The sequence below is a fragment of the Apteryx rowi genome, unplaced genomic scaffold (assembly GCF_003343035.1).
Source record: "Apteryx rowi isolate R43461 unplaced genomic scaffold, aptRow1 scaffold_351, whole genome shotgun sequence".
Taxonomy (NCBI): Eukaryota; Metazoa; Chordata; class Aves; order Apterygiformes; family Apterygidae; genus Apteryx; species Apteryx rowi.
Window position 1 is genome coordinate 49,960 of NW_020449986.1, and position 23,967 is coordinate 73,926.

At 37.6% G+C, this 23,967-nt stretch overlaps 1 protein-coding gene across 9 annotated transcripts in view; it reads right to left on the reverse strand.

Annotated features, from left to right (window-relative positions):
* EYA4 (EYA transcriptional coactivator and phosphatase 4) overlaps positions 1–23,967 on the reverse strand; it is a 76,918-nt gene that overhangs the window by 44,302 nt on the left and 8,649 nt on the right. For 3 of the 9 annotated variants that reach the window (XM_026072821.1, XM_026072820.1, XM_026072816.1), the window contains exons 1-3: positions 9,975–10,095; positions 8,601–8,669; positions 3,038–3,130 (exon numbers count right to left, since the gene is read on the reverse strand). In XM_026072821.1, the coding sequence (XP_025928606.1) occupies positions 3,038–3,130; positions 8,601–8,669; positions 9,975–10,095 (283 nt within the window). Of the gene's footprint in view, positions 1–3,037; positions 3,131–8,600; positions 8,670–9,974; positions 10,100–16,902; positions 17,019–23,967 lie in introns of those variants that run through there. The other 6 variants (XM_026072818.1, XM_026072817.1, XM_026072819.1 and 3 more) reach the window with 5 other exon arrangements.

The window sequence follows — 23,967 nt, forward strand, 5'->3', positions numbered from 1 at the left end:
TGACATTTCCTAACTTCGCCTTTATATCCTTCATTTTTGTGCGTAATAACTTGTAAGTAGAAAGGATGACGGGAACTTCAAATGTCTCTCTCTGCTCCATTAAAACGATAAAGAGTTCTCAGACTAATCCAGTATTCTAAGCAACTTAAGCACAGAAATGCATGTGCTAAGGATGCATGAGTTAAAGCAAATTCACAGAGTATGAAAATGCTCAGTTTAAGACTGTTCTGCACTTCTCCACATCCTGTAAATACCCACCCCAAAAAGAGTTTGCTACAGGATCACGACTCAAATACAATATACTGATATGGATTACCAACTGCCACTCTTTGAAGAAAAAGGAGGAGGAAGAGGGGTGCACAAAATGATCTCTCTACTTTCTTAACCCATGCTAATAAACAAAAATTTTCCCAGTGGTAACTCCACAGAATGGTGGAATCAGAGCTTTGAGTATGAGCTATAATACCAGAGCCTGGGCGAGGCCACTGGGACAACTTTAATTCTAAATTCGTTAGATCCACATGATTTATTTTTCAGCTTAAAGGTTGCTTCGTGGGACTTCAGATGCCAGGTTTCTTACTTAGTATATTCAATTTACACTACTTAAGTCTAGCATATTCAGCATAAACTTGCAGGTTTATTGTCATGAAACCTTAAAGCCAGCACGTCCATTTCAGAGGTATTTCTGATTAAAAACACTAGGAAAAGCAACTGGCGTAAGTGTTTCAGAGCAATTTAAAAAAGCTGCAATGTTTATCCATGAAAAATCAGCGTGCATCACAGTTACTTGTGAGGTCTAATGTGTCTCTCCTGCCATATATCTCAAGCAGATCATCACTTTCTATGTTAAAGCAGGTCATTAGGTATAGAGCTGGCTCTACCTTACATCCTGGAGTGCTTGTTCAGCCTCTCACTCAGCTTTACGAAACATCATGGGTTTTTATTGTCATTTGAGCATGAAAATCAATTTAATGGGCAGAATATTTGAAGGAGAAAAATTCTGCATGGCAGACTCTCAAATGGGTCTTAGGACTACGAGTTCTGTTTTCACCCATGTCTCATTTTATAAAAGTATTTAATAACATAACTGAATTGTTCCATATTCACCAAAGAACATTTGTGTCTTTCTGACCTATGCATGTAAGACAGAGCAGGTGATACTCCTGTTAGTGGTCTACCTGTCTATGCATCCAAATGAAATGAGAACACAGTTGTTCTGAAAGCTGCAGGAAAGCACCAGCATTATGACTTTGTCACAGCTGGGAATGACATATATATGTAACTGACTATTAGGGAAAAAATGAACAACCTTCAGTGTTATGCTATGTTACACACTGTTTTCAATTGCAGCTGGTTTGCCTGAAATGGCATCTTTCTACTATTTATTATTTACTGTAATTGACAATCCATTAAGCTTCCCAAACAACCAGCTAGGTTAAAAAGTCAAACATATTTTCATTAAGCGAGTTTTTATTGTTCCTTACCACCTCTGCCACAAAGCTGATCCAAACAAGTTGTCCAACTTGTAAGTACCAGTAAAAGGCAAGAGTGAAAATAAYGGATTTAATTTTTATTTAAGGCTCAAGATGTTACCAAGGCAGCTCTGCATCTTACTCTGATGTGATGAAGACTACACATTACTCAGACTATTGATCTTCCCACTTTGAATGACCACATTTATTTCATACTTGAGTTTGTGGCCTGAGAATCAGGCTTATTTTTCATTTGAATATGCAGGTGACTAACAGACAAAAACGATTGTGTAAAGCTAGAATTCCTGCCTTTTTTGGAGGCACTGATTGTTTCTGAATCTCAGAAGTGTAGAGTTCTCAACACTTCTTTTGAAGTCAGTAGGAGCTAACGGGTGAATGGCATCTTGGGAAATCAAGCTGTTATTTAGGCATGTAAACATGAACTTGAGATAGCAATTTTTGGCACCCTTAATGAAAATGTTGCTTAGCCATGTTCTACATATGAAACGCAACTTAGAGATCTTAAATACATGGCACAAGCTGATAAAACTTCACCAGCAATGCCAAAATCATATATGATCAGACATTCTGTAATCTGCAATCATTACTAAGAAAATTCTAGGATAGAGTAACAACAGGGTCAAAATTCTCACAAGAAAAAAAAGCTATTTTTTAGCCAAAACATTCATTTTAATGGCACTTGTTAGATTTTAAGTTGTTGGGTTTCTTTTGGTATAATCATAATGAGGAAAATGTTTTCATTTTTCTAATCAGATACAGTATATGATTGCTTTCATCTTTCAAAAGACCTTTCTTCAAGAACTTGTACTTATTCACTACACTTTTCTGAAAAACCAGCTTCAGAGTATATTTGCATTTACTGATGCATAAAGACAATTTCAACATTTATTCTTCCTTCCCCTTCCCTGTTGATATTATTTTCAGGATGCAGTTTAATAATTAGAAGGCAGGTTATCTGTACTTTTTCACAGTTCATCATCTATAAATACTCTAATCTACTTAAAAGTTGCTGCTTCTGTTTGAGTTTTAAAAAGAAGTAACTGAGAACTTAAGAATTATTTAAACCAAAATATATACTTTATTTACATGGACAGAAAGCAATTCAGGGAAATCTGATCAGTGTTTAAACTAAGATACTGCTAGTAGGAATAGAAAGATTATCACTGAAATATAACCCTTAAGATTTTAAATTTTATAAATTAGAATGGCTGTTACAAATACAACCCAATTTTTTTCTTATTGAGATTGAACAGGACTAGCACCAAAAAAAAGCTACAGTACATGAATGATGTTATTACGATAAGATTTCTGCACACAAGAATGGTCTTAGTCACTAGTAAAGCTTTTCTAAGATCATTGCTCATGAGAATTGTAAATTAAGATATTTTCTGAGAAAGCTATTATTATTATTATTTGGTATTAAAATGTTACTTCATTGTAGCTTTTAAAAGATTGCTTCCATGCAGCAAAATGTTCATTAGTGAAGGTTATTAAATGCTATATTAATGTGCATCTAATAATATATGATCTTATCACGGCTTTACCTGACCCAGTAAAAGTGTCAAGCGATCCATCTCCAGTTGTTGTTGTTGTTTCACTGCTGTTCATGGGCTCTGTTTTGACTGCAAGAAGAGACACTACATAGAAGAATAAGTAGACATGAGATTTTATTTCTAAATTTACACCAGAGTCCTCATGCCAGTTTCACCAGTAGTAGTCCGGCTAGAATAAGCATGCGGGGTAACAGCTTAGACCTTCATTCTACTCTGTTATTGAGAATATTGTACAACGGCTTGGGCTGGAACAGCCATTCATCTATCTCTTTTTATCTGTGCATTCTTCTATCTATTAGGTTTAGCAACTGGAATATCTTCTGGGGAGATTTCAGTTTAAATCTAATTCATTCTAACAATTCCCTATGATTAGCAGAGAGGAAGGAAACATTAGCTGTCAAGGAATGTAGCACCTAACAAAAATAGTTTTGCCTGACAAGTGAAACAATCATATGGTTTCATTTTCATACAGAACCAAAACACTTTCACAGTGCCAGCCTTCTCACTTTTCCCTTCCCTCATTTTCTCGTGGGGGGGGGTGGGGGTTGTGCCAGGTCATTGGCAAGATACTTTCCATAAACTTAGAAGTAAAAAAGAAAAAGACTAAGAAAAAGAAAGAGAAACCTGAAACTACAGGAGGGCATAAATGACAGCCATGACAAGTCAGCTTCTAATTAAATGTTACCAAATTAAAATTAAATGTTAGCAAATATGCTATTAAATGTTACCAAAAATTTGGTTCCACTGTGAACTCAAAATATTTCCCATGAAACATCATGCACCCTTAGCATCCAAGCTTTAACTGAAACCATCACGGGGCAATCTAGATTTTATAGYTTAATATGTTACCTCAAGAGACAATATAGTGTGGACTTTTGTACTGGAATTTGGGAACCATTCTTCTAATTCATGTGGTAAGAAACAGAGGTACAGAATACACTATGGCTTTTATTAGCAGTTTGACTGCCATATGTGGAAAACCCCAACATAGTATCGTAATTGCTTTGCGAAGGTCAGTTAAGCATGTATGCACGGTTATCACATGCATCAGCGGCCCACTTACAGATACCACAACATGGATCACTGTCTGGGGGTTTAGAGTGGAGTGGCAGGTATAAGGACCCATGTGCCCCATTACTGCAGTGACACGCCGGGTACTGAAATTCCAGTGACATAGTCTGGGATTTTAAGAGAAGCCTTTGTGCGATTGCCAAGCTGGCAGAGCCCCTTCTGGCAGATGTAACATGTGCCAAGCAGAGGCATTTTCTGCCAGCTAGTTACCCAATCCCTCTGAGAGACATCAGCTAAACTAAGCAGACCAAGCTTCTGTCTACATCCATACTTGACTTCGCTGGCAATTGTCAGGTGTGGGAGGGGTTCATGTTCTGAGCTGACAGCATATTTGCAAATTATGGCCCAGATTCAACTCACCAAAAGTTTGGCACCTCACTTAAGCATGTAAATTAGATGCATAATAATCTCCCTTTAAGTTCAGCGGACAGAGAGAGGTACCTCCGGAGGATGATTCAATCCAAGTACAGTTTGAGTTGCCCCCTTGAGTTGATCATCTCTCTTAAAGTCTGTAGAGGAGATGACAGTAGATGGGCTAAATCTAGGATTTGGTGTTCACATGTGGAAAATGGCCAGAACAGTATCTATAGAACCATTCTGCTACTCCTCCTGGTGTGAGCACAAGAAGGAAGTGATCAGGAACTACACAGCTCTAAATACAGTTGTCGGTTTCCCAGAACAGATGAGCCCGATGTGCGTTAGGTGTCCAAAGATAGCACACCCAATAGCCAGGCAAATTGCTGAACAGCTTTTACTTCAGTAAGTCATGTTGGATGTTACAGATGTTTACCACTGCACAAGTGACCTATGCTGAATTCAAAAAAATGCTTGTTTAGATAAAGCATGGAACAGTTGAGAAATCAGGGTACATTTGTCTCTGGGATGTACAGAATGTCCTGCAATATTGCTAGTGTTGCAGTGCTAATGAAACCAAACAGCCCCTTCCTACGCAAGTTGCAGTTATGCTGCAGCTGTAGCTTTCCTTCTCCTGTGAGAGGTTAAAAAATATTTGAATGTATGTGCCTTTTAAATGTAGACTTCTTTTCATCATCTTTTCTCTTTAAAATTGGCATACTCATCACTCTGCAAGCAGCAGGATATTAATTCAAAGTGAAATCATCATGGAAGAATTTTAGCCACATTTTTTCAAGCTGCTGTGCCCTCCTTATCATTTTGCAGGCCTTTACTTACTCATTTCAAAAAAACTGTGACAAAAATCATACAAACTGAACAAATTTATTCATGAGTAGTTGACTGTTACTATTTTCTATTTAGATGAGAAAGATGTGTTTTTATTTTCATCAAATCAGTAAGATATACATTCAGGAAAAGGCTTAATGGTCATTCACCATGTAATAACAATTGCCTTCACTAAATCTCAGGCCTTTCATCCATATGGAACACTTTCATATGTGCCTGTTTTCTTTAACTAAAGCTTCATTGAGGAACTGAAATGCATACTTTAGAGTTATCTCTATTTCTGTGCACTTCCAGTTCCAGTGCACTTCCACCGACACAAATATTCACCGTATTCTTCTCTCTCTGTCAAACAGAAAATGATCTAAAACAAAAGAAACTCATCTGCGTACTTAACTTGAGGAAAACCACCATATTGGCACCATGCTTTGTTCAAGAATACATATAGAAAATGTTTTTGTATGTACTTGATTTTAAACAGTTCATTACATTCACATTTTATCACAGTAAGGAATTAATCTAGACCTTTCCTCACTGCAGCTAGACATTCGGACTATTATCCTTCTTTTTTTTTTTATGTTGCATGTAATTAAACCAAGGGGGAGGGGGAAGCACTAAACTAACTAAAAAAGAAAAATTCTAGTATCAGATCAAAAATCCGATAACATTTGAAGTTGAAATCAAAACATAAGCTGACACCAAGTAAAAACACAGAATCACCCCTAGGTTTCTTGACACATGAGAAACTATGTGTGGTTCTGATACTACTATGGCAACTTGTTTAGACATAGTACGAAGATTAAGAGTTTCAATCATATTGAAGGAATAAAGAATGTAAACTGGATATGCTATTTTTTCAAGTGTGGATTAGAATTAATTTTTAAGCATTGAAAGAGTAAAAATAAGATGAAAGGCCATCTTAGCTGGAAATATATTTGGGTGTTGACAACAGTGAAGACTGAATGTGCTAACGGAGTAGGGCCTCCACAATGGTTGGGGCTGGAGCACATGATGTGCAAGGAGAGGCTGAGGGAGCTGTTTTTTTTCAGCCCTGAGAAAGCTGACAGAAGAACTAACTGTGGTCTTCAGCTACCTAATGGATAGATGCAGAGATGACCAACAAAGGCACTCTCTTCTCAGAGGTGCACAGTGAAGGACAGGAAGCAACAGACACAAGCTGCAGCAAGAAAAAATCCAATTAGATGTAAGGGGAAAATTCTTCACTGTGAGAGTGGTCAGGCACTTGGAGAGGTGCCCAGAGAGGCTGTGGGATCTTCACAGTTGGAGATATTCAAAACTCGACTGGACACAGCCTTGAGCAACATGTTCTAACTTCAAAACTGGCCCTGCTCTGAGCAGGGGTTGGAGCAGCTGACCTCCAGCAGTCTCTTCCAAACTTAATTATTCTATTGATTCTAAGATTAACTCAGTACAGTTCCCAACAGGCAACAGTTTTTACAATATAAGTTCTTTGCTTGATGAAACAACTTAGCAGGCCAATAAGACTCTTGCTCTGCCAAGTTCTTTTTTCCTAAGGAACCTCTCTATGTTAAGGACTGAAAATGAAAACAGACTTTTGGGAGCAGCAGATGCTACTGCTATGCCCATGGTTGGACCAGCAAGTGTGACAGCAGGAGGCAATGACAGCAATTAGAGCAAACAAGTCTGACTCTTTAAAAGCTCATGTAGAACAATCATCTAGGCAGCCTGCCATGGGAAGGATATTCTCCTTTCTTTCAGCAAGCCTAAGGATTTTCCTAAGGGGAAAGGCCAATAAGAACAAAGTGAAGCAGCTAGCAAAGAGTTTATGAAGCCAACGAGCTATGCAAGGTGTACAGAAGACAGCAGCTGAATGCAAAACATCTCATGTGATGGCTAGCAGCTGCCGGGCCAGCTGAGGCTCGCCTTAGAGCTGCACCAGGTCTGAAAGGCAAGAGACAGGGCCTGGTTTGGGCAGAACATCTGAGATGAAGGATTGGGAAGGCAGGCACATTGTAGCAGCCAATCAGCAGCAGCCAGGGAAGCCCTATAGCACACATATCTCATGAAGGAACAGATGATGACATTTATTAAGCTATACTTAGCTTAAGCACATAATATCATATAATGATAGACATACTAGAAAGTACAGGTATTGCACAGACTGGCCTCCCCAGGACATACTCCACCAGAAGCATAGATCTAAAGATTCTACTGCCATTGGAAAATCAGATTTAAGGTTACACCAAAGCTGAAGTGCCCCCAGTAATGCAAGGACTTCCCTGCTGGATTTCCCCACTTCTGATAATTAGTAGCTAAATTATTACCTTCAACATTTACCCAAACATGCTGACCACGTAACTGAAGTGACAGACTAAATTAGCTCAATTTTTCCTTAAATTTAAATTCTTTTAACTGAGCAGGAACATTCACATGAAATCATTTATTCTAGTGCAAAACACACTTTTGTGCTCAAGTCTGAACTTTTTTTTGTAAACTCTCAGGATACATGGCTTGCATATGGCAAGCTAATGCTAAGGTTTTTTTAAAAGGAAACTTTTTACATCTTCCTAACTTCAGCCCAAATCTGTGCAGCTTAAGCACCTATGCTTGTAGATAGTCACAGCAATGCATGTTTACACTTATGATTATTCCTATAGGTACTGCAACAGTATTACACATATAATTATTATAAAGCATTATAATTCATAACAATTAGTAATACACATGAGGGGAAACTCACAAATAAAAACAACAGCTTGGAAAATTTGGCCAAATGCTTGTAAAGTGGCAAGTTACATGTAGTAGCACCCTAGATATAAGCTTTAATAATAAAAGTAGTAGTAGTAGCAGTAGTAGTAGTAATGTCAACCTTGATTTTTGCTCAGGTAATCAGGTAATGTTGTACTTAAAATAAAAGAAGAACAAATGGGCATTCTGTGGAAAATCCACTAGTCTGACTTCCAGGAATGATRAGTACTAGCAGTTTCCAGCGAAGTTAATCAGCACTGGGTTCTCCCAGTCTCTCAGAGCATGTATACAGTTAACCTAAATTAGAGTCAGTTAAAATTCTCATTGTTCATCAAATGGCTTTCAACGTATAGTAAGATAAATATTCATTACAGCTTCCTTCCAGTTTTCTGGCTCTGGGAAAGGCCTCTAAGAAGGGGTTGGAAAAAAAGCAATGGAAAAAAACCCAACATGTAAATGTTCAAACCACAGAACAAAAGCAGACCAAGAGAGATGTAACACAGCAGTCACAAAGACACACCACCACACGCATGCACTGTACCAGGATCTCTCATACTTGTTGCAGAAGAGGGAGTACTGCAACTCAGCAACCAGTCTGCAGTATTTAAAACGGTCATGTTGTCTCCTGAGAACAGGAATAGTATAATGGTTCATTGTCTGAATGTCTGTTCAATGTACATGAATATTCTTCAATGCAAGTAAGTGTTTTTGCACTTTGAGCCAAGTCTTTTAACTGCACTGTATTGTTTTTATGAGTATTATTTTAACTGGTTTATTTATGCAAGTATAATATAGAGGCATACAGTTATTAGTGTTCTTTAAAGATATGCTTGTAGTTTTCCCCTCTCTTTATGCTAGAATAAGCATTTTATTAAAAAATATAAATAGGTTGAACCTTAATGGTTCAGCCTTTCTCTGCAGGACTCTGTTCCCTCCATATACACAGGCACTTTTTATTGACATTGACAGATTCTTTCTTAGACAAGGGTAAGTGAATAAAATGCTTTATATTGTGGTCAGAAAGAAAAAACTACAAAGATTTTGGTGCCAACTATTAAAATAGAATATAGCGTAGAGCAACGTATAAACTCCAGAAAAAAGGGCTGAAAGTCTAGCTGAACTGGTACCAACAGTGTTACTCTCACTGGTACTAATGGGGCCAGGACTCCAACTCAGAATGTGACACCCTTCCTCCCACCGCTCCATTTCAGCTATGGCAGAACCTATTATCTGCACAGAAAACATTGAAACATCTGTGTTTTAGCTGCATGGTAGTGCTGTCCCTACAGTATTAGATACAGCAATAATAATCAGTAAACTTTAAGAAAACCTGAAAATAATTTCATGAAAAACTTTCATTACCTGTAAAGAAATGGAATTAGTGTGTTCACTGTGTGAAAAATTACCTAAACCAGCAGGAGTGCCAATTTTGATGCACTTCTTTTGACATAGCTTTTAAATTAACCCAAATGGGTGCAGTTTAGTGTATAATAGTAAATTATTACTCAGCAATGAAGTATGAAGCAGAAAAGGCAATCTATTTCAAGTTACCAACAAAAATAACCAAGTATAAACTTCCTTCAAATCAATCATTCCAAAATTTTCTCAGTTTCATTGTTGAGTATTTCTGCCTCTCACTTCAACTGGTGCAAACTGGAGAAATGGTGTTGGAGTCAGTATATTTACATTGGTATAAAATTTACATTAAGTGAGTAAAACCTCAGGCTAAATGTCTCTATTTTCATTTGTGTTGCAGAATAGCAAACTGAAATAAAGTGAAAATTTAAATGTTATATGAATGCGATTTTTTCGTAATTCTTGCTGGGTTTATAAATGGGCTCATGCTCATCATTGAAATGGTAACTTAAAAAATGCATATGACTAAAAACTAGCCAAAACCTTCTGTGCACCAGAGATATTTTATACTTACCTCCAGTTCCATTTGTTGTAACTGATGTACTACTGAGATTAGATTTATCCAGTTTGGAACCACCTGGAGCATCACTACTTCCAACAAGATTATGAGGACTTGCTAGATCTTGCATTTCCATAGACCTGTTACAAAAGAAAGCAATAGTATTTAAATGTATTGTGATAATACCTATAATAATATGAATTTCCTAAAATAACTTTTTTGGACATGGAAATTTGTAATGTAGCTAGATTTACAAATCAGTACAGGGTCCTGTGAGGTCTTCTTTGTTCTGTACCAAACTTAAGAAAGTAGCTATTCATATGATGTGAACAGCAACAACGCCAGTATTTTCTACATTTCCTCCAGGTATTATAAAGTAAATAACACAGGCTAATAAAACTGCTCAAAGTGCCTGTAAAAGATGTGCATGATGGAATGCATACACACACATACACACACATATATATACACACGTATATATGTGTGTATGTTTTAGAAGTAAATGGATAAACTAAGCTAAGTCAGTCATTACACAGCAATACAGAAAAACTTCTGACTCCCATTATCTGTATTCCAACCACCAGTAGTCACTAAATTCACACTAAATCATAGTAACAGAGCTTACAGGTGAAAGAACAAAGCTGTCATGGAAGCTTCTTCAATCTCACAAATACATGTATTCTTACTAGCCTGATTTTTTTTTCTTCGGAGTCATTTCTAGGCAACTTGCAAAATTTCCAAAAGGCAATGATGCAGATAGAGATCACAATGGATTTCAGTGCCACAGTCATACTGAAGGATTGCAGGTGGCTTTCAGTCAGGAACAACAGACCTGCTTCCCTCAGACGCAGCAGGCAATGCATACAAGGAGCGTTCCACATTAGACTGGCATCGCAACCCTATTTGCAGTGTGCTCCCCTTTTCCTTGCTTCATTTATAAATTAATTACATAATTTTTTCCCCCAAATAAACATGCAAAAGTCTATGTATAAACAAATTTGCAAGCCCATCTGCAACAGAGGAATTATTTACCATACGCATTCTACAAAGGCCAATATTGTCTTATAGACTTGTAAAAGCCCAATATCATTGTAGAAGATTGAAATGGCTAGGAAAGAGATGAACAGTTGGGACAGTTCAGCAAGTATAACTGTTCTTTTATATTCACATTCTGGACAGGAAGAGCAGTGCCCAAGTGCTAAGGTAACACCCATCATCTTATGTATTCACTGAAAGTTTTCCTTTGAACTATCTTCTGTGCTCTGCAGATTCCCCTGGGGAAAAAAAAAATATGTGTATTTTCATCAGATATGTGTCTGCTGTTTGAATCTGTTTTTCACTCCAAGAAAAGAAAATGAAGAAAAGGAGAAAGAATTTTTGTGCTCCTAATTCATTTGATCTCCTGGTTCCCTTAGTTTGCCTCTCATTACATTTACGTCCCCCAAGACACAGATTGAGAGCTTTCATGTCTTGAATATCTTGATTTAGGAAATATTACATCACAACTGGGAAAATGCACCAAGGCCTTATCTAAAGCCACATGAAGCCTGTGAAGCCCATTTTCTCCAGTAAAAGCCTGAATCAGGTCTGAGACCCAGCAGTATTCTATGGGCAGGGCAGTCTCCCCCAAAGCAGTCTGGACGAGTAGTGGAAAGTTTATATTGCAGAAGGTCATACACCAGTAGGTAAGAATTTTATAGCAATAGTCAAGGAAATGCAATGGCACAAACTGAGATTTGAACTGCCTTAACACAGATTTCATCATCTAATTGTATATACATTTCCACACATCTATCAGCAGTGCATTAGATTTCCTGTCTACTGGAAATGTGATCAGTGTTGGATGAAATAAAATGAACTCAAGTGGTTTACTATTCCATCAGTTTTTGTTTAGCAGTTTCTATACAACAAGGATAGCAGCTAAAGGTTAAAGAAAGTCTGTGAGTTTCCATCTTGTATGTATTTAAGGGAGCAAGAGAAAGCTACACAAAATAAACAATGTATGCTTCATTGCAAATACAGTTTAATATTCCCCATGTGTTCACTTAGCAGTTTAAGTGTCATGATTTCCTGTTTAAATCTGATCAGAGGTACCTAACGGACAGCTGTAACTCAGAAAGTTTTTTTTTTTTCTTGTTTAACATGAAAACTGCAATAATTTCTTTCCAGACAGGTATATATCACAGCCACAAGATGTATGTGCATCAGCAATATTTCATAAGCAAAATCATTAACTTATCTAGCTACTGTATTTAAAGACTATGTCTCAAGCAAATTTCATACTCAAATGAATCAGATTTTTTAAAGCAGAAAACTAAGTCCATTGGTTTTCTTTTTTTACCAAAGAATATAAACAGATCTGACTTTGTAAAAGGAATAGTTATTGCTCCATACCAATATGACACCTTTTGTGCAGAAAAGTATACCACCTTACATTTGTTTTCTACGCTCAGCATCCAGCAAAAGGCAGTCTAGTCCATAAACAGGGCTCCTGATATTAAGGCAAGTGAATTAATTAATCAATGCTATCTTAAAAATAGCACATTTACGAATAGAAATTTTAGCTGGATGAGTAAAAGACACCTTGCACTTATGGGTAGGCTATTACAGATAAAAGGGATATTCAAAAGGATAAAAAGTTTCACAAAACCACTTGTATACATTTATACTTATCCTGGGTGCTCTACCTTGTGTGAACAAGTAATGGGATTATTTTAATATATCCCTATGTGATATATTTATTCAATTGCACATGTTACCTTCTGTGTAACATTTCAATTCACCTTTCTGGATGCTTTTAGTTTACTTTTAGCCTAAAATTTCTCAGGAAGACATAATGGACCTACCACAAATCTTACAGTATCAGTGAATAAAGGATTCAGGAAAAATGTTTAATAAAATGGATGAAATAATTCCAACATCTTGAACTGATTTTTTCAAACTAAATATTTATCAGACTCCTCCTTTCACTGACTTAATCAGAAGCAGGTTTGGGTTCAGTATGTGTTTTCCTGCAATAACCAAGAAAAAAAAGTAAAGAGTGATCTCTGAAGGACCAATTAATACTTCTAAGTGCATGTGGTTATTTATTAAAAACTGTTTTCTAGTACATGCAGTGTGTTTCAATTTAGACAGAATAATGTCTATTGTTAAAGCTGCTTAAACAAGTACATCATACAACTTTATTTTCCATTTGCTGTTGCTCTGCCACACATGTAACTGAGCTACAGTTTCACCAATCTTGCTTTGTCTCAGACTACTTTCTAGAGTAATTAAGCAAAGTGTTCAGTTGTAGCAGAACATAATTTTTGAAGAAATTGATTGTTTTGCAATAAATTCTTTTAAATTTTTCTTGACTGTTTACCTGAAGAGTGTTAGTATGAGTCTAAGCTTCTGAGCAGAAACCAGAAATCTAGCAAGATGGAAATAACTTTTACTCTGCTTTGGCTAAGCTTCAGGTTTTTGAAAATTGGTATTTGCATGTCCTTAGTAGATTATTTTAGAGATTATTTACTGGAAAAGTCTCTAAAACATCCCATTTGCACAGAACCTCCTCCCAGACCCCAGAGGGCTTCAGCTCTAACCTGAATAAGAACATCTCAACAAATCACAGCAGGGCTGTGGGGGACTTTTGGGGCTTCCACAGTAGGTCACATTTTGTATCCTGGCTTGAAGTGACATCTTTTCAAGTGATAACTTGTGTTCAGAAATGGGTTAACAACAGCATCCAAAGAGATAATCTTCCCACCTGTCTTTACAATGGCAACTGAACAGAACTTGTGACGTACCCTGGACCACTGAAGCGTACAGCCCAGCAACGTAATCTAAACTTTCATGTGTATCAAATCCAAAGTAAAAGGGAATTGAAAGAAGGACTGGCAGAAGGCTATTTAAAATTTAATCTTTCCATTATGTTTCTAAAGTAGTCAAAAAAATCTTTATAAGGGAATTACTACATAATTTTCTTTAGCAGAATCTTTACTAGACTTTACTAGGGCAAATATACATTATCTATTTTTTTTCTTAGTTTTCCCTGTTTCTCTTTTGTATTACAACCCCTGTTCTTACATGTCCCAAACCTTTTCACAGAAATCTAGAGCCTTGTCCAATTAAGATGTCAGCTACCTTGGAGCTTCTAAAATTACAAAAACAAGGAATTTTCCTTTATTTAAAATTAACATTTAGAGCAATATTAATGTTGCGTAACAGATCTGTTCAGACTCAGCTAAATCTGTTTCTTACTGCTGTGGGTTCAGCTCTCTGACCAATATCACAGTTTTGAAGAAAATGAGGGGGGTTTTACTATTTGACACAGAAAAATTTGTTAATGCAGATTTTTTAGCCATGTTCTGAATATGACTAGTACACCTATCGCTCTTCAATAAGCAATCTGAACTAGTCCATACAAGGCTTTCAATCTCACAAAAAAAATCAGAATGTATATACATGTGTATATACAAATGTTATTAGTATAATAAAATCTATATAAAAATTGCAACGAAGCTTAAAACAGTCACTAGCAAGAGACATAATATTTATATATTTTTTCTAGCTGTTTGGAAAACTGTATATTACACATCACATTCACAATTAGGCCAGGGATTTTTCATGCTTACAGAATCACAGAATGGTTGAGGTTGGAAGGGACCTCTGGAGATCATCTAGTCCAACCCCCCTGCTCAAGCAGGGTCACCTAGAGCACGTTGCACAGGACCACATCCAGGCGGGTTTTGAATATCTCCAGAGAAGGAGACTCCACAATCTCGCTGGGCAACCTGTTCCAGTGCTCTGTCACCCTCACAGTGAAAAAGTGTTTCCTCATGTTCAGATGAAATTGTCTGTGTTTCAGTTTGTGTCCGTTGCCTCGCGTCCTGTCACTGGGCACCACTGAAAAGAGTCTGGYYCCATCCTCTCGACACCCTCCCTTCAGATACTTGTACACATTGATAAGATCCCCTCTCAGCCTTCTCTTCTCCAGGCTAAACAGGCCCAGCTCTCTCAGCCTTTCCTCATAAGAGAGATGCTCCAGTCCCCTAATCATCTTTGTAGCCCTTYGCTGGACTTGCTCCAGTAGTGCCACATCCCTCTTGTACTGGGGAGCCCAGAACTGGACGCAGTACTCCAGATGGGGCCTCCCCAGGGCTGAGTAGAGGGGGAGAATCACCTCCCTCGACCTGCTGGCAACACTCTTCCTGATGCASCCCAGGATACCACTGGCCTTCTTGGCCACAAGGCCACATTGCTGCCTCATGCTTAACTTGGTGTCCACCAGCACTCCCAGGTCCTTCTCCGCAGAGCTGCTTTCCAGCAGGTCAACCCCCAACCTGTACTGGTGCCGGGGGTTATTCCTCCCCAGGTGCAGGACCCTGCACTTGTCTTTGTTGAACTTACATCTACATAAACTGTATATATTGCAAATAAAAAGAAGTTACACTAATCCTTTAACTGAGCAGTAAGAAAGAAGGTGGAGAGACATGGATTCTGTATCATGGGCATGTTTTGGGAGGAATACACACATACATACAAATATATGTATATCAACACACAACTACATACATACTTTTAATAGTTTTCTGGTGCTAAACATACACTCATATATGTGTATATGTATATGAATGCACACACACACACACACACACAAATTTCCAGCATCTTTTAATCAAGGACTCTCACAAATAGTGTAACACAAAATATAGGCTAAGAACAATCTTCAAACACATAACATTTTTAATCATTATATTAATCCTAAAATACAGGTTAATAATCTTTGGTTTTCCAGGTGCTTTTACTTTGTGTATGGCAGTGTTTGACATTTTTTGCCACTGTAAAAGGTAATGAAAAAACAGCAAAACTGATGAGGTAAATTTTCTCCATTGAGATGATTCCCAGGCTCATCAACTCCTTCTGCTTTGTATTTTCTCAAGCTTAATAGCTGGCCACAATACGAGCTCTTTTGCTTTACTAGGCACCATCTTGCAAAACATGTCCCAACATTATGCAGGTTCTGGGAGCTTGCCAGAGAGTTAAAAACAAATAATACTGCTGGACACTAACAAGACCTCCACTCCACTCTCCTTGAGGCCTCATTTCTTAACTTGTAAAGTGATCTGATAGAGCACTAAGAAGTAGTAAAAGATGTCATGTTATACAGATACAACCAGCAAATGCCCTTCAGAGTTTTATTTTATTACTTTTTTTAAAACAATCCAGAAAGTAAGAACTGAACTTTTTGCAACCATTTGGGAATGGAAGGTGGACTCTAGTGCATAATTGCTTTCTCTCATGGTTTGGTAATTAGGATGTCAACTTTCATATTAAAAAAGTAAGAGAAAGAAGGAAAACTAATACCACATTGATCTTCCAAAAAATACTTTTTCTCCGTCAATTTAGAACCAATGTCAGATAAAGGGTATCACAGGGAAGAAACCTTAGTGAAATGAAGAAGGGCAACATTAGTTTTCTACTGTGTTAATAAATACCACATAGTTAATAAATAATAAAAATACCATGAGGTTCAGATTAGYAGAACTGTAACTGTAGAGTAAGGACTGCACTTACAGTCCTTATGAATATGGATGATTCATTACAAACTTGAATCTCATGGTACAGATTCCCAGTGCTAAAGTTCATGAGTTCAAGCTCGCAAGGAAATAACCTCTACCCAGGGACTGCAGTAACAGCACTGTGCACTGTGGAGAGGAGCCTTGGAGTGTAGAGAGACAATAGCTTGAGGAAAACTGGGACTGCCCGTTTTTGGTTTATAGCTTTTTAGATCTCTTTTTAGACCTTGTGGAGGATGCGGCTCCTTCGATGACCCTTTGGGGCATAAAGTGGCACTGGGTGTGATTATATCTCCATTTTGCTTTTGTGACTATTGTCTTTCTCTTGGTTATTCAAGCTCTAATTCCAGGAGAAAAAAAAACATCATGCAGATGGTATTAACTTTACACGAGATGTCTGACAGGCAGCCAGCCTCAGTACTCAGGCAGCAGTTGGTGCAGAGGGCTCAGCTGTAAACGTGAGCAAACAGGTTCAGTGACAAAGGCCAGCTTTGTAGTGTGCCTCATTATGCCATTTAAAGCTGGAAAATAGGATGTTTCCTTTAACAGCACTGCAGCTTCTTTCCCAATTCCCCCATCCTAATTCCCCAACTAAACTTTTACTACTGCCCTCCTGTTTTGACTCAGTGTCACCTTGAGATTCTCTGCCCTTCCCCACAAATATGTCTCAGATATTTTTGGCTCCATTAAATCTTTGCTTCCTTCTTTTCTCATCTCATGAGCAAATGCCAAAGGCCATAGCTTTTATTAGTCTAGGAAATGGCTACTGCTATAGTAATAAGCAGGTCTTGTTTTACCAAAAGGGATATATGGATATCATTGTGATGGGTCTAACAAGAAAATTTGACTCAATATTGTGAAGATGAATATTGCTTACAAATTCAAGTTGATTTTTGCTGAACAAGAAAGCTGATACTTTCTTCTTTTTCTGTCTGAGGGATAAAATGAAGATGAAAAGCTTGCGTTTGTTCTGGTGATGACTAAACACAGTAATGAATTCAGAAGGCACAGATTTTCATGCTGCATAATTGCTGAAACCTGCTATGTGCTTGAGAGTCAGTAACTGTATGGTCTCCCTGGCTTCTGATTGACTGAGACATTTTATTTCAGCTTAATATCATTTCATATGATATCATCATTTCATCATTTCATATTCCAGCAAACCACTGAAAAATGTTTATTCTGCTGCAACTGAGTTGGCGACAAATTCACATTAAATTATTTTCTCGCTCAATTAATTAACTTTGATTTCCACATTTCTGGATAAAACATAAAATAATTTCTAGGAAACACTTCTGGTTTGTTCTACTGCACGCTTTGGCCATTTGTCCAAAGCCAAAAAGTGCTAAAATGAACACACAAAAATCAAGACAATTCTGGAAAGAAAAAAGCTTATTAAGTTATTTAACTTCAGCATACACTTCCAACTCACGCTCTCTATGCCCAGGAGATTTCTTCAGTTAGAAAACACAGGTCTACACCAGCAAAAACTAGCAGACTTTCATAATGGGAAGCCTTTTCTCTGTATTTCCTTCTTTCCGCCACATCTCCCCATCTGGCTGTTTGGGAATGGTTTGATTTGACAAAGATATATGACAGTTTTATATGGGACACCATTATATTCTGATTGTAATAAATGGATACACCCACAAAAAAGCAAAGCTACACAGAGTGATACTTTCTGGCCAGCTGAATCCCAGCATCTGAGATCTCTTTTCTGAATATAAATATGAATGTGACAGTCACAGGTTTGATGTGATACGTTTTTAGCTCAAGGTCTATGCTCCACGCATTGGAGGAAGTAGCTGGCAAGAGATAATGTGGTGTTTGAACAGATTATTTCCTGTCTTCTAGAAAAAGGCAGCTGGTTGGAGAAAATCATTCCAGGAGCCAAACAGACAGCACCTATATTAAAAAATAGAGCGGCCCAGGGATTGTGCTCCAGCCCAGAGGCCAGCTGAGATGGAAGAGTTGAGAAAATGGTAGGGAGATAAATTCTCTTAGTCTGCATACAGACTGGTCCATCCTGAACCAGAGCCACATCCGAGCATGTCTGAGTGCTAGGTGGCACACACTGAACCTATGCCTAGCACAGCCCTAATAATTTAACAGCATGGATATTCCCATGCCACAACTCAGGCTCATGCATGGTTAACGTATGGCTTACCCATACAGCCCATAGACCACAAGGTAGATTGCACAGTTCTAGTCCTAGTGTGAATGGAAAATACATAAAGGTACATGGGAGGTTAAACATGAGTTTAACCTACTATTTAAAAAGGGGTGACTAAAGTAGGTTTTGAAGTCATTATGTGAACATTTAAGTAAATCAAAAGTGATAATGACACAACAGTTCCACAGGGAGCTGTCAAGTATCCAACTTACAGGAAATACAGACTACCATTTTACAGATACGTAAGATCTAAATACAGATCTTTGGATCACAGGGCCACGTTTTCAAAGAGTAGTTCACACAACAACCCCCATTTCCACTTCTGATCATTTCCAGATGTGACCAGCAGACACCAATTCTGTGGTTCTTACAACATGATGTTATAAGCAAATAACAAATACATCTGTAAAGATTGCTAGAACACCAACAGCAAGCCTGTAGTCTTCCCTCCTACTCTACAACTTATTAATGGAAACTGCAGAGGTTGATCCCTTAATAAGGTCTCTGGGTGGCATTTAGAGTCACATTTGAAAGATCGGGTAGGAATTTCAGAGTCTTTTCTGCATCTCCAAGAGGTGACCACCAGTCCAACTGCTCCAGAGTAACAGGTAACAAACAAACTGAAAAACTGAAGAATGTCACTAAGTCTTTCTTCAGTATTTTTAACTGCAACCAAGACTGTTTCTCATACATGCTGAGGAACGTACATCTACACAACGCGATGATCAGCTTAATTACCAGCCTGCTGCCAATCTGTCCTTTTTAAGGAACACACGTCAAAGTCACACTGTTTACCACAAATAATTTCAAAACATTTCACAGAAAACACAAGCAAACCTTCCTCATTGCCTGACAGTATGATTTTAATTGGAACGATGAGAGGACTTTCTCAAATGGCTATCTGAAGCCCTTGTGTCTTACTGACAATGAGTATGGGCGTGTTCCAGCATGTTCATTCTTGAGTGGGAAAAAACACTCTCTTCTAGACAACATATTAACAAGACCAAGATGAAAAGCAACATCAAAGCACCAAAGATCCCCCAAATCCCCAGTACTCACCCACACATGAAAAACAGGAATTTCTAGGGATAACTTCATCATTATCTTATCTTCTGACTACCTTTTTCTGAAAGAAAGGGATATAATTCCTCATATCCTTTTCTAAGGTGCTGGAGAATATTAGAAACCTGCCTTTGCAATGGGGGGAGCTCTTCTCTTTAGTTCTGACATAACTCCAAAACTCTTTATTCTCAGCATGTCCATGCTGTAGTTGGAAGTATGATTTGAGCAAGGAGGAATATGCTTCCTAGCCTTGACCTGCAACATGAGCAACAACACTAGTAAAGATGGGACAGCTGGGATGCCTGGGTCCTGATACTGGTGCCTGATCTCCGTTATTAATCTTCCTTGAGCTAGCTTTGCTAACTTTGCTTCAATTACATGCTTTGAGTACACCTTGAACTTCAATACAGATATAACTTCTACATATTAGGATTCATGTATGAAAATGTTTAAGCAAACCTAAAATTGGGAAATCAAGGGTGAAAGGCTGGTCCTCTTGAAGTGGCTGGGAATTTTGCTATTGGCTTCAATGGAACAGGGACTGCATCCCATAAATATTAACTCGCATTTTCATAACAAAATACCAGAGGGTGGATTCTATCTCTGACTTTCCCTGAATTAAAATGTCTGTTATAATTTCAAAGTAGAGACTGAAACATGTGGATTCTTCTTCCTTAGGGGTTCCAGGTGCACTGTACTAGAGTGATCATACCTAATGATCATACCATGACCACTAGAGTGAGCATGCCTAATTTCTTTAGCTATCAGTACAAGGGCCTGCAAGAACTTTATCCATCTCCAGGAAGGATGATCTATGAGCACAAACTGGGCAGAGTAGAGGAGCTGCCAAATACATGTAGTTTTTATACTGTGTTCAAACTTCACATTTTAATGCAAACATTCTGAATCTTCTTTTTTTTTTTTTGGTAAATATAAAATACAGGGAATTACTGGCAAGAAGGCTTAACATGGGAAACATTAACGCGTCTCACATTTTACAGTGAAGTTCCCCTTAAAAGTTAAACCTGATCTGAACCTTGGCTCCCAAGACAAAAAATTCTGTAGTTTACCTCATGTGGAACACATTGTATTTGGCTCTAAAACAGTTTGTGTCAAAAGCAACTATTTCTGGTTTCTAATCACAGTCACAACAATGTTCTAGGTTTAAAAAATAAAATATATATATGCAACTTTCTGACTGCCTGATGCTATAACTGCCTCACAGTCTAATCATTCCTGTTAAGTAATAAGGTGTTAGCTAAGCATAACTTTTCTGGGTGGCAATGTATATTAGATGTGTTGTGCACATCCATTTTCATTTTGTCCAGGAGACCTTATTACCTGCACACCTGAAAGAACAGGGAGATTACTGCATTTAGTGTTAATAACTGATTACATTCAAAATAATTTCTATTATTCCTAGCAAAGAGAGATAATGATGTCCTGATAAATGTACTTATGCTGGCTGCCCTTTACAATTGATATTGAATGATTATATTTCGTTTTGCTTGGCTGTTTGATTTCCCCAAGTCATTTTATAATTTGAGACTTAAAGAACATACAGTTTTTATGTACCTTTTTAATTTGGGGTGAAGTAGGTGATTTTTCTAAGAGTCAATAAAAATGTGTAGCTGAGGACTCTAGGGCACAATCGCTTTCCAACCATCCCCTTGAGCCTTAAGAAGGAGCAGGTACCAGCTGCAAAATTGTAACACCTCCTATTTCAATTCAAGCTGCAGGCTGGTACATGGGCTGCAGTGAGGAATACATGCATGTCTACTTAAAGAAAAGGGAGATGGGCAAAGACAGCAATGGCTCCAGCCATTCCTCACCTGTCGTATGGAATATCCCTCCTTGCAGGACTGAAAATGCATGTGTGTGTGTGTGTGTGATGAAAACAGTAAAAGGTTTTGACTGCCCCTTTTACTGCATGTCTGTTATAAGCCCAACTTATACCAAATGGTTTGAGCTCTGTATGACTACTGACATACCGTCTAGCCTTTAAATCCACATCTATCAAAGTCTTGAGATAGGATGAAACAAACTCTCAGTGTTCTTGGTTTGTAGCTTCATGCACAATTATATTGCAGATTCCCTGGGGCAAAGACGGTGTAACTTTTTTGCATTTAGCACAGATTCTCCAGTGGGTAAGGACCTGATTAGAGATACAAGGCACTAGTGTAAGAGAGGTTAATAATAATTGGATTGCTTTTTATAATTCAATTATTTTTGTTTGTCAATAAACTCTAAAATATTACTGCTGTGAAACATGGTAAAATAACAAAACCCTAAGGGGGCTGAATAGGTTTCTCAATTATTATTTTGAGAAAGTCTCAAAAAGTAGCATTATTTAAGAGCACATTTTTTCTATTTAATTTAGTCTATGTAATTAGAAGAAAATAAGATAAAAGTCTGAAATAATATAGGAATAAAACCTGATCTTACATCTAGTCACCTACAAACTAATTCTACACTGAAAAGCAAATAAAATAGACACACCTTAAAAGTTAARGTGACAGAAATTCAGCTATAAATTGAAACAGAACTAAAATGAAATTCACAAAAGAAGATGTGCTCCCTCTCTGCCCTCTTCTGTGCTCTGACTACATAATTCTGCAAAAAAGTCTGTCCACGGAGTTGCTTTATTTATTTGGGCACTGTGTATGCCTTTTTCAATAGATCTGCCAAACTTTCCCTCCCACAGACTTGCTGCTTCAGTCCTGGGCCTCTCCTAAATGGCAGACAAGAATCCCCTATGAATTAGACTGAGACCATCATACTCATTTTCACATATAACCAAATCCAGATTTGAACTTAGGTTTTCAAAGGTGGAAGGCTAGTGGAAAGCAAGTATATTTCAAGCTTCAAGAGGAGGTAAAGTTACCTCTGCTCTAAAAATGACATAAAGTACTTCCCAAAGAAATCTGACAATCCGACAATAATACAGATTCAGATCACACTAAATTATATCACTTGGCAGCTAAACTGGGGAACTAAGTCCAGAACTGGCAACAAAACTCAAGATACACATTTGGATGTATGGGAAGCTTTGAGATTTCTAACAGAATGGAGCATGCACAGGGATCTTATGAGACTCATAAAGAAACTTATCAGTTGCAAAGGAGTGTGTAAATTCTAAGGATAAGATGAAAGTTGCTTTTTCTTTTTTTTAAATAAAAGCATTCAAGAGGAGAAGATGGAACAGACAGACCATCTGCAATGTAACCACATAAAAGACCCCTGGGCAAATCCAAACCCATTAGCAGAAGTGTTGACAAATCTGCCAAATAGCCAGATGCTGCTTATGGAGGAGTCTCTTTCCTCACTTGTCATCTGGATCCTCTGACTTCTGCTCCCAGAGGAAGACAACGATGACTGGTACTCAGGTTAAGCTGTGCAGGAAGAGAACTGAAGCACAGAATCACTCACTGCTAAGTCTATTCAAAAATAAATAAATGAAACCAAATCTGAAATATTAAAAGAAAAACAGTTTTAGCACATATGTATGTCACATGTGCAAGATGCAGATGTTAGAAAACAAAAAGCAAACTTGCAATTTAGGTTATTTCCACATGGTCTCTTCTTATATTGATTTCTTTGGTTAGCTCCGCTCTTTTTTGTTTCTTATGATTTTTTTTCCCTCTAATGACTGATCATGGCTTAGCAGGATGGCAAACAGGTGATTTTTGGCTTGTTAAAAACTAGCACAGCATATTAACTGCTTGCTGTTAGTTAAATACTAATGGAGTGCGGAGACTGACTGATGCATTTAAGATGTGTCTGAACAGGTTGTGAAATACCTCAGCAAAAACTTATACTTAAAAATATCCGATGAAAAAAGTGATTCACTTAAATGAAAACCTGTACCGAACTCAGAATAGGGGATTTGAATCTAAATGGCCATTTTTCTAGTATCTACATTCTTCTAGGAATCTATTCAACTGGATCAAAATAGATTGAACTGAACACCTTTAGCATTTAGGCTCACCAATAGTGAAATATATTTGGATTATCCAAGAGGTCAAAGAAGCTGGAATGGAGTCTGAAGCAGTTCTCCTGTGTATCGCTGCAATGTGATATGATAGAGCAAAAAAAAAAAAAAAAAGACTGAAGGGGAAAGAAAGGAATAAAGCAGGAATAAAGCTCATTCTCATTGTGATTACACGTGTTGCACTTGAAGAATGGACACGGTCATTTTATGGCTCAATATCCA